The 11,754-nt window shown below is 36.6% G+C and overlaps 1 protein-coding gene across 1 annotated transcript; it reads right to left on the bottom strand.

Annotated features, from left to right (window-relative positions):
* Positions 1-2,924: 2,924 nt before the first annotated feature.
* Positions 2,925-9,130, bottom strand: LOC129000312 (voltage-dependent calcium channel gamma-7 subunit-like). The gene is made up of 5 exons (XM_054427274.1): positions 9,094-9,130; positions 5,967-6,218; positions 5,100-5,220; positions 4,306-4,430; positions 2,925-3,532 (listed from the first exon to the last, which is right to left on the bottom strand). Exons 1-5 carry the CDS (start codon positions 9,128-9,130, stop codon positions 2,925-2,927), a joined length of 1,143 nt encoding a protein of 380 aa, XP_054283249.1.
* Positions 9,131-11,754: the final 2,624 nt, after the last annotated feature.

The raw sequence follows: 11,754 nt of genomic DNA, 5'->3' as shown, positions 1-11,754 counted from the left end.
GTTTTCATCACTTTCCATAGCATTTTAGTATTTTAGATACGTTAATATAATTGCCACAAACATTGCCCACACTTCACACCGCTAGCCTTTACTACTTCTTTCACCATTTTCTATGTCGTGGGCATGCTTCCATCCCTTCTCATAGCATTTCAGCATTGCAGATAAGTTAATCTAACTGCTACAAAGGGTTCCCAGTTCCCACACTCCACACTGCTCACCTTACTACTTCACCTTCACCTTCACCTCTTCTTACGTCGCGGGCCTGTTTCTCTCTATTCCCATAGAATTTTAAGATTGTAGATACCTTAATCTAATCGTCATAAACAGTTCCCACACTCCGAAAAGCTCGCCTTGACTACTTCCTTCACCACTTCCTACGTCTCGGACCTGTTTCCCTCCCTACCCTTGGCATTATTGGATTGCAAATACCTTAATCTATTGGTTATAAACATATCCCACACTCTGAACAACATTTCCTTTACTACTTCCTTCGCAACTTCCTACGTCACCGACCTGATTCCCTCCCTTACCATAGCATTTTAGGATTGCATATACCTTAATCTAATCGGCATAAACAGTTCCCTCACTCCGGACAGCTCACATTTACTGCTTCCTTCACCACCTCCTACGTCACGGACCTGTTTCCCTCCCTTTCCATAGCATTTTAGGATTACAGATACCCTAATCTAATCGTCATAAACAGTTCCCAAACTCCGGACAACTCGCCTTCACTACTTCCTTCACCACTTCCTACGTCAAGACCAGTTTCCCTCCCTTTCCATAACATTTTAGGATTACAGATACCTTAAACTAATCGTCATAAACAGTTGCCACACTCCGAAAAACTCGCCTTTACTACTTCCTTCGTCACTTCCTACGTCACAGACCTGTTTACCTCCCTTCCCATAACATTTTAGGTTTGTAGATACCTTTATCTAATCGTCATAAACAGTTTCCACACTCCGGACAGCTCGCCTTGACTACTTCCTCCGCCACTTCATACGTCGCGGACCTGTTTTCCTCCCTTCCCATAGCATTTTAGGTTTGTAGATACGTTAATCTATTGGTCATAAACAGATCCAACACTCCAGACAACTCGCCTTTACTACTTCATTCACCACTTCCTTCGTCACGGACCTGTTTTCCTCCCTTCCCATAGCATGTTAGGTTTGTAGATACCTTAATCTAATCATCATAAACAGTTTCCACACTCCGGACAGCTTGCCTTGACTACTTCCTTTACCACTTCCTACGTCGCAGACCCCTTTTCCTCCCTTCCCATAGCATTTTAGGTTTGCAAATACCTTAATCTAATGGTCATAAACAGATTCCATACCCCGAACAGCTCGCCTTTACTACTTCCTTCACCAATTCCTACGTCTCGGACCCCTTTTCCTCCATTTCCATAGAATTTTAGGAATGCCTTTAATATTACCTTTATCTAATCGTCATAAACAGTTTCCACACTCCGGACAGCTCACCTTGACTACTTCCTTCACCACTTCATACGTCACGGACCTGTTTTCTCCCTTCTCATAGCATTTTAAGTTTGTAGATACCTTAATCTAATCGTCATAAACAGTTTCCACACTCCGGACAGCTCGCCTTGACTACTTTATTCATCACTTCCTACGTCGCGGACCTGTTTTCCACCCTTCCCATAGCATTTTAGGATTGCAGGTACCTTAATCTAATCGTCATAAACAGTTTTCACACTCCGGACAGCTCGCCTTGACTACTTCATTCATCACTTCCTACGTCGCGGACCTGTTTCCACCCTTCCCATAGCATTTTAGGATTGCAGGTACCTTAATCTAATCGTCATAAACAGTTTTCACACTCCGGACAGCTCGCCTTGACTACTTCATTCATCACTTCCGACGTCGTGGACCTGTTTTCCACCCTTCCCATAGCATTTTAGGATTGCAAATACCTTTATCTAAGGGTCATAAACAGATTCCATATCCCGAAAAGCTCGCCTTTACTACTTCCTTCACCACTTCCTACGTCGCGAACCTGTTTCCTTCCCTTCTAATAGCATTTTAGGATTGCAGATACCTTAATATAATCGTCATAAACAGTCCACACTCCCTACAGCTCGCCTTGACTATTTCCTTCACCAATTCCTACGTCGCGGACCCCTTTTCCTCCCTTCCAATAGAATTTTAGGAATGCCTTTAATATTACCTTTATCTAATCGTTATAAACAGTCCCCACACTCTGGACAGCTCGCCTTGACTACTTCCTTTACCACTTCCTACGTCGCGGACCAGTTTTCCTCCCTTCCTATAAAATTTTAGGAATGCAGATACCTAAATCTAATCGTCATAAACAGTTTCCACACTCCAGACTGCTCTCCTTTACTACTTCCTTCACCACTTCCTACGTCACGGACCTCAAGCTAGTGTCGTCATTTGATTATATTTATGATCCATACCGTTTCTGTTCTAATGTCTGTGGATTAATGCTATCAGCTATTTCTTTTCTACTGCATTCAAAAGTCAACAGCTGATCATATGTTTTTGTTTATGTGTCAAATACTGCTTCCATAAGGATTACATTGAAACTTTGAGACCCAGTGGGGCGGATTCCTGAGAGACTTTTTTAACGCCATATAGATGTTGGCACTCACCGATATGGTCTCTATCACCATGCAAAATTTGAAAACGATTGATTCATCCGTCTAGGAGGAGTTTGCGTATTACGAAATGCATAAGAGTCGACGTATAAGAGCTTCGCTCGCTTCGCTCGCTCCGCTCAACAATTAAAACTATCTATTTCACGAAAATTACTATTTGACATATCAATAACACGTATTTGTTTTCGGTTAGTTCAACCTAATGGCGCATAATATCGAACAGTTTTGAAGATAAGTTTATGGGGATGGGATTCGTCGATTTGTTTTTTCTTATAGAACAAAACTATCACGTATTTAAACTTCCACTAGAAACAGAGTCGAGAGGACTAACAGTTCTTCGGGGGAATGAGAAGCTCTCTAGAGGATCCTCTATCCTCGGAAACTTGGGAGGACGAGGAAGTGAGTTGAACTTCCTTGTACATGCACTCCTGTGGGAAGGCGTCGATCCTGAGGAGGACGAGTCCTGAGCTACTCCAAGAAGTCCTTGGTGAAGGATGTTGGAGTACCTGATAGGAGGATCTGTCAATGGTCTATGAGGAGGTTTATATGTCGTGACACTGGGTGTACATGTGTGTCCAGGTCTACAGGTGTTGTCCTCGCTTGTACCCTTGACCACACAAAAGTCACCGGTGTTGCGTAGTTTTCTCTCACACGGTATAGTGTACACCTTCCTCATCTGTCGGTCCGCTCCAGGGACGACGGCGCGCACCATGACCTCTCCAGTGGGGAACCTCCCGAGGAAGGCGAAGACCGAGAGCACGCCGGCAGCCTGGGAGAGCACGCAGGAGGCGATTGCGGCGTGGAATGATCTGCCGTAGCGGTGCTGGAACTCCGGGTAGACCATGTCTGAGAGGACGGAAACGTAGACGACTAGACCTCCGGCCAGCACCAGACCTAGGTAATATGGTGTCAAGGTTAGTGATGTAAAGAAGGTTAGGGAAAGGAAAAGAATCTAAAGATTGGCCTCTGATAAGATTTCTAAACATACATTTATGTATATTATCGATTATCAGCATGGTAGCTAAGTGGTAGCATGGTAGTGTTTTCCCAGAAATCTACTTAAGAAGGTCAACCCCAAGAAGACCAACCCCAAGACGACCAAACAAGCTTGCGGGTAAGATGCTTAGAAAATTACTGGATAAATAAATAGATCATTTTAGTCAGTAAAAAATCTATCATTCCACCCATTTAACACACATACTTCACTTTTTTTTGCAACTCAACATATAAGCAACATGTATATGTTCTAGCGTCGTAGAAATCTAATCAAAATGGCTATTGTTGTTGAAAATTCACTCAAAACTCTGGAAATGTGCAACGTTGTGGACATGATACGTGTGTAATTTGTATCCTTATGTAGTAAAAAAGGACCAACTACTAACCTTCAGCACAATTTCAAGTTAAAAACCACTAATAACTGTTTCTTTAATCAGTTTTATTTTTGAAACCAAAGAAGTTTTGACGGAAAAGGAAACTGTGTGTGTATTGAATATTCAAGTTTTAGTGAATAGCCTCAAAGGAAAATGGGTATTACCACAATCGATAGATAGGTATAGATAGATGGGTATGTAGATCCGGAGCCACATTATCCTGTATTTGTAATTGCAAAAATTAAAAATACATAAACTTCTTACGTTTAAATTGTATATAAATACCATGTCACTCACCTCCTATGATATATAGCCCAGAAGCAAGAAGGGTTCTAAAGTCATTGTGACAATGGCCTAAAACTGCCATCAGTGTTGCCAACCCCAACATTGCCGCAGCCAGGGCTACCATCGGTGTAGCGTACCTGGGAAAATATAAAATACTAATAAAGATGATAATAATAACATTTACAAGGATAAAATAAGAGACTAAATCAGTAAAAAACAAACAGCATAACTTTTGAGAGGTGATAAATAATAGTTTCAACTAAGCATCTCTTAAAAGCTTTACTTGCATTCAAAACTGAAATATCAAATCTTAAAATTTTGTATCTCGAATCCATTTGACACATCATATTTCTTAATATTCAATTATGTTTCTTGAAAACCTTTTTTCTCGGCTCGTATGCATCGAAGGAAAAATCTACGCGTACTGTTAGAAAGATAGTTTCCTGCAGATGAGCAAAGTCCCTTTATAAAATAAAATTAATTCAAAAACAAGCACAAAAAATGAATTAAAATTTTAAAAAATAACTTGGGCCTTATAACTTGCCATGCTGGTGAAAAAATAACAACGAAATATAAACAAAAATTTAAACTAAAAAAATGGAAGAAATTCTAATGACGTGTATTATTTACATTGTGGGGTGAAAATAGAGAAAGCTGTACAATGTACATTACATTTATTTCGAGTTTTCGACCACTGGTCAACCTCTAGTTTTTATTATTTTATTGCAATACTATAGTTTTTTCAGAAACTATTTATCAGGCAGAATGGTTTTCACATTTCCATAACGTCTAGTAATTCTTCTAACCTCATTTTCGTAATGAACGTCGGAGTGTATTCCAACGACGACCAGGTTATTCCTAGATCAGCTTCTCTGACTTCCCGCCAACCTGCGTACGTGATCAGCTGACAGCCAGGTATAGGCAGTACTACCAACATGATAATAATTAATCATTTACCATCATATACAACATCACAGGTTGAGAGCATATTATAACTAAATAATAGTTACAAGTTTTATTCTAGAACAAAATATAAAGGTCTAAGTTGTCGTGATGTAGCTTAAAAATAGTTGCAGTTAATGAAATTATGAAATGAATCATACTGATGTCAGTTTTTACAACAAATAACAGCATTTTTATTCGAAAACTACTATACATGAGGTCATTGATAAATTTGTTCAACCAAATTCGTAGTTTTTTGCTATATTTTGCACTCGTATAATTTATTTGGAAATGTATCGTAATGCTGTATTATAATAATGTGTCATAATGGATATATATTTCGAGACTAATGTCATAAGACATACAAGAAACCTCAACTAAACTGGCTATCTCTCAGGGTATCTTCCATTGACATAAGCGTAGCTCTTAAAGAAGTCTGAACCTACGAAGGAGTACCGTACAGCAAATGCACAAGAAATGTATCAACAAATTAGCTCTTTACTAATGTAATCCTTACCCTAACTGCTATGCAGAAAAGATTGAATATACCAACTTAAGTGTCCTGAAGGCAACCTATTCAGACCATTGTTGAACAGTTTACTCTCCGAAAACGAAAATACAACTGAGCGCAAGGCCTTCAGCGAACACCTCAGCATGCCTGCTAACTTGCAAACACTGGCCACTGGTCATAAACCCATTTTGCCTATTTAACCCTTCATTAATCTACTTACGAGTGTTAGAGGAAGTCAGGATCCTTTTCAAAGCAGGACAAACTCTCCACAGTCCAATTTTAAAGGAGACGAAATGTTTTGTTTTCGATCCAGGAAGAGAGAGAGGTTCCCGTGCATATAACCAGCTGTTTGTCATCACCGCACTGATAATGGAGAAGAAAGATAACATCCCTGCTGCTAGTCCTAGCCTGGACACAGGGGTGCCACCACAGCACATCTCAACACACCAGGGGTACCAACTGTGCGCATTATCTGTAAACATACAAATTGTCAGAAATATATATAAGAGACCAATATCCATGCTGCTAGCTGTAGCCTGGACACAGGGGTGCCAACAGTGCGCATTATCTGTAAACATTCATTTTGTTATGAATATAACCAATATCAAATATACCAATATCGCTGCTGCTAGTCCTAGCCTGGACACAGGGGTGCCACCACAGCACATCTCAACACACCAGGGGTACCAACTGTGCGCATTATCTGTAAACATACTAATTGTCAGGAATATATAACAGACCAATATCCATGCTGCTAGCTGTAGCCTGGACACAGGGGTGCCAACTGTACGCATTATCTGTAAACATTCATTTTGTTATGAATATAACAGACCAACATCCCTGCTGCTAGTCCTAGCCTGGACACAGGGGTGCCACCACAGCACATCTCAACACACCAGGTTGAATATTGTACCTGTTGCTCGAATTCGAGCAATTGCGGAGCATTGCAGGCGACTCAAAGATTATGGAAATACTTACGATCTACACAACAGTTAGATATCAAAATCTTTTGTAAATATCTTATCTTTTTTCAAAAAGCTGATCTTGTTTTTTTGATGATTTTAGTGTAAAAAAAATATTTCTATTTCTTTTACCTGGATGTGCTCTATGACTTTTTCTATGTTTCCATTGTTTGCAAATCGGTTACCTATATCAATGATTGCTCAAGAAATGTAGCACAGTGTTAATTCAGTTTTATTTTTAGCCTATATCAAATTGTCCAGGATTTCTCGCTCTTTTCCGTTGTAATAATTACACTAATCCAAGTTTCGTCTACAGATGCAATTGCCAAAGAATATCACCTAGGTACGTACAATCTCCAAGAAGTGGTAAAAAAGGCAGAAACCAACCCATACAATAGATATAAGTTAACTCCATAAGTGATATTAGGATTTTCCACTGATTTGGTAATAGAACATTATATTGCAAAACATGACACGATGCAGAAGAAAATCAATTTTAAAATCAGAAATAGTATATTTCGTACCAAGGGCGGAAAATAAGGTTTTGCCGGCTCGAGACAGTTTTTAAGTTCGAGACGAAGTCGAGAACTTAAATCGATCGAGAGCTGCAAAACCATTTCGGTCCGTGGTACGAACGCTATTTTTCACCACACTATACCCTATTACCACTATAATAATGCACACTGATCGTCAACACAACTACAACTTTAAGGTTAAGAAATAATTTGAGGAATCAGCAAAAATATAAATAAATAGTTGCTAGGCAACGGTGACAGTAACACAATTCTATATTGCAATACTATGGATTTTGATTGTGTATTTAAAACGCATTCATGTTCTAAGTAAGTAAGCGGACAGCTGATTTTGCGGCCCCGGCCTGTAAAAACCTGCTCGGTCCCCAAATTGGCGACAGCTGGCATGGCCAGCAAAACGTAACTTTCAGCCACCAATTAACGTATGTAATACAGCAAAAAACATCATAGTGTGGTGAAAAATCCATTACAAATGCTGTATTTTATTTTGACAAATTCAATAAATCATAATTTAAATATTAAGAGCTGTTGCGTTAAAAATGCATATGGTCGTAATGTAAACAAATCTGAAGAGGGAACTTTAAAGGCCTCTGGGGCAGAGCCCCAAGGGAATTTACCTTGTTTCTCTTTTGATGGCTCATCGACAGACCAAGACCTTTCTTTAGAGACCCCTACCAAGTTTCTACGCCCAGCCGTTCTCTCAAATTAGCTGCGACAAAAACCCCGTTTTTCCTCCATAAGAATAACATGGGATGGGAAATTTAAGGCCACTGGGGCAGAGCCCCAAGGGAATTCACCCCGTTTCTCATTTGATGGCTCATCTACAGACCAAGACCTTTCTTTAGACACCCCTACCGATTTTCTACGCCCAGCCGTTCTCTCAAAATAGCTGTCACAAAGAAAAACAGTTTCAAATTAATATATAGATAATGCATAATAACCTGTAAAAAAATATATATCCCCCTGTGCACATTATCTGTAAACATACATATTGTAAGGAGTGTACACTGTACAACAGCCTAGCCAAAATTAAATGAATACATTTGGTTTATTAAATACATTTTGAGGGTAGCAACTATAATTTATTTCGTTGATTTTTGCATACAATGATTCCTACCATGAAAAGGTTTAGCTGGGTCGTAATTAAATTCCAAAATATACTCCTAATAACTGTTATTAAAATATTAAACCTTTTTGATCTGAAAATATTTGAGACTGAGCTAAGCTTGTGTATCCAATAAAATTAAAAAAATGTTGTTTCTAAAAAGGTACAAAGATAACAAAAATAAACAAACACTTCAAGTAAAACAAACCAATCTCCACCTTAGAAAGTGCACAAGAAAGAAATGTTGAAACATGGTTAGTTTTTGAATTGAGTTTGTAATGAAATTGAAGGTTTGCGATCGAGTTTGTGTTAAAATAAAACTCAATTATGACGGGCTTGGGAATTTCTCACAAAAGCTTCTACACAAACTTCATATACGTGGATTACCACAGTGAACACACAGGAGCCAAGTTTTGAGCTACTTTGACTTATAAACTTTATGGCATCGGGAGATGAAGATGCGCTAGGGTATTAATTTGTATCGATCTTTATTGAGCTGTAGCTTATGTACAGTTTTGTTCTGTGTGATTTTTTTGGAATCGTAATTAATCGTACTTGAACATATCGAGATAAGGAAGTGCAAAAAAGTTTTTTTTTATTATTGCACGTTTATGAGCATGGGATGAGGAAACGCATGATTAATGATAGTATCATAGTATTTTATTAGCATCAACAACGATGTAGTTTTTTCTTTATGGTGTACAACAGTATTTTACAATTTTGTTTTTATTATTAACATCTTCTTACCTGGCACCTCTTCCAGAGCTTCTAAACCATCTACCATTATAGAACTGTTGTGCTATTAAAATACTACTCGGTCATAGCTTTGCTGATGATTAATAAACTATAACTAATAGTTAATTGTTTTGGGAGCCTAGCGGTGCTCCCCTTCCAGTCTGAGGGTTGCTGGTTCAAATCTAGACGGAGTCGATTCACAATCCACAAGCTATTTGTCAATAGACCCCCCCCCCCCAATTAATTATATACTTAAAAAAAAAATATATATATATACACATTTATAAGAATTATGATCGACATTAAATGGTAACAAGATCAGAGATTAGACCCACCCCTACCTGCCCTTGTAAAAACGTATAAAATTTAAATGGCATAAAAAACTATAATTCTACTTCATTGATTACAATAACTTACTATTTATTATTTTGATTAATTTTGAGATTCTTTTGTATCTACTGAGATTTTATGGAATCGTTTTATGGGCAAATAATAAAAATTCTGACATAAAATAAAGAGTTAATAAAGAAAAGATTATATACTTAAGAACTATTTTAGATTTAAATAAAATTGTTATAATCTAATAATTAATTAAAATATCTTGTTGAATGTAACTTAGATTTAAAGGAGGTAATGTAATGGTAATATGTTTTATCGATTCAAAAATTAATAAAAGTGTTTAGGTAGGTACTTAATGTGATAATGTTATTCGTGATAAACTCATATATGAAGTTACTTATTGTTAAACAAATATTAATACCCCGCCACAGCAAATGTTTTAGAAAAGAGTGAATTTCCATTTCTCTGATTGGGCTTTTACTAAATGTTTCCTTAAACAAGTCAGATTCACTCTTTATAAAAAAAAGGTTAAACACTACAGTACTTGGGTTTGTTGCTAAAGGAAAAGTAATAAGTAACATTTTCTGTGGAATGTTATTAGATTACGATAGAACAAGTAAGTTAGCCAAATTTGATCACAATAAGAATAACCTGGGAATAATAATGTTATCAAAACCAAAAATAATAAATAAATTATAATTTACAGTTGTTTTATTTCTCTGTGGTTGTTTAAGTCTACAAGAATGATTCAATATACTAAATAATTTTTGTTTAAGCTCTACTAATGAATTAGTTAAGAAATAAATTGCAAAATTTTATGTTTTGAGGGTCAAACATGGAGAACCCCTATTTTTACCCTATAAAACACTTTTCCCCTAGTTCGACAATGCTTGTTCGTGACGTTGTTCGAATAAATGTCAGATAGGCTTAGACGTTTGGACCAAATTTCATTGAAATCGGATATTTTATATATGTATATATATTCTACTTTGAACGTATGGTGTTTTTGGACTCTAACGACCTCATAACGAAAAAAGTCCATCTGTCCCGGGTCTAAGTCTTACCATGAGACCTACGGTAATAGCTTATTCCCTATACGGGGAATTAGCTAAAGGAAGAAAATTTATAGAGGTAACGGATTATTAATAGCAATTGGGAAATATGGTTTATTTTCAAAGGGTTTCATTAGCATCTGCAGCGTAGCTTAGATTCATTATTGTTTTTTTTACTTAATTATTGAGTACTTAGTTTACCTTTGATAATAAGTTAAATATTTTGTAAACCCTAATACTCAATTGGTCTGGTTAAAAGTGTCAGTTATGAATGTTTTTTTCCAATAGGAAATGAACTTGCACTTACTTACCAATAATAAGATTTAGTTAAGATATTTTAACCAAAGAGTACTTATTATTACATTTACCATCTACCAAAAACTCACATTACTTTTAACTATTATTAAAAATTTACTTACTGACTTACTAGCTAAAATGGTTTATAACTTAGCGTGTGTCAAATTAGCTCTTCTTTGAAAGCTACATTGCTCGTATATCGTATAAATGATATAGGCCTAGTCCTAAATGTTTTATTCTTTTATTTACTACTTTTAATTTCAAAGTGACTAATCAGCCACTTTATAACTTCGTTTATCATTGTTGTCTTGAACGATATTATGATTAAATTGAAAAAGAGTTAGTTTTTTTCTAATAAAACTTTTTTTGTTTGTAACAAAGATTTTAAGTAATAGTTCTTAGTTAATTTTGTAAAATATATATTTATTTAAAATTAATTGTGAAAAGATAATATTTATAGTAAAAGATTATTTTAGGAAGTACTACAATTTATATTGTGGCAGTTTTGCTAACAGATTTGTGGGTAGTTTATTTGTCTTGTGTATACATTGCAGGTTTTATAGGCCTACTAATGTAAATATTTCTATGTAATTGTGGAATTTAAACTAAATATTTTAATGTGCGTTGCTAATATTTGCATCACCAAGTAATATTCCTAAAATATAACGGAACAACTGGATCATAATTAATTATACAAAGAATTATATAAACTTACCGTAAGCACAGAATGGTGAACACACAAAACTATTTGTAAGATGTGAACACTTTGGCGCTCACCGAGCAACTGAAAGTCCAACCAAACCCAAACTTCAGAACTAAGAATAGCGATTGTCGATATACCTATCGAACTCACAAACAACCGAATAGACGAATCGATAAATGATATCGTATTGATTTTAATTGTTTTTAGCTAATTATCATGACCTAAGACTTCAACGAGCTTTTCATATACGAAAAAATCCTTGTATTCGGGTTTCGCTGCCGT

This window comes from Macrosteles quadrilineatus, unplaced genomic scaffold, assembly GCF_028750875.1.
Source record: "Macrosteles quadrilineatus isolate MER2022 unplaced genomic scaffold, UCM_ALF_1.0 Scaffold_8__2_contigs__length_117827958, whole genome shotgun sequence".
NCBI classification, from domain to species: Eukaryota; Metazoa; Arthropoda; class Insecta; order Hemiptera; family Cicadellidae; genus Macrosteles; species Macrosteles quadrilineatus.
This window is presented reverse-complemented; position numbering and strand designations above follow the sequence as displayed.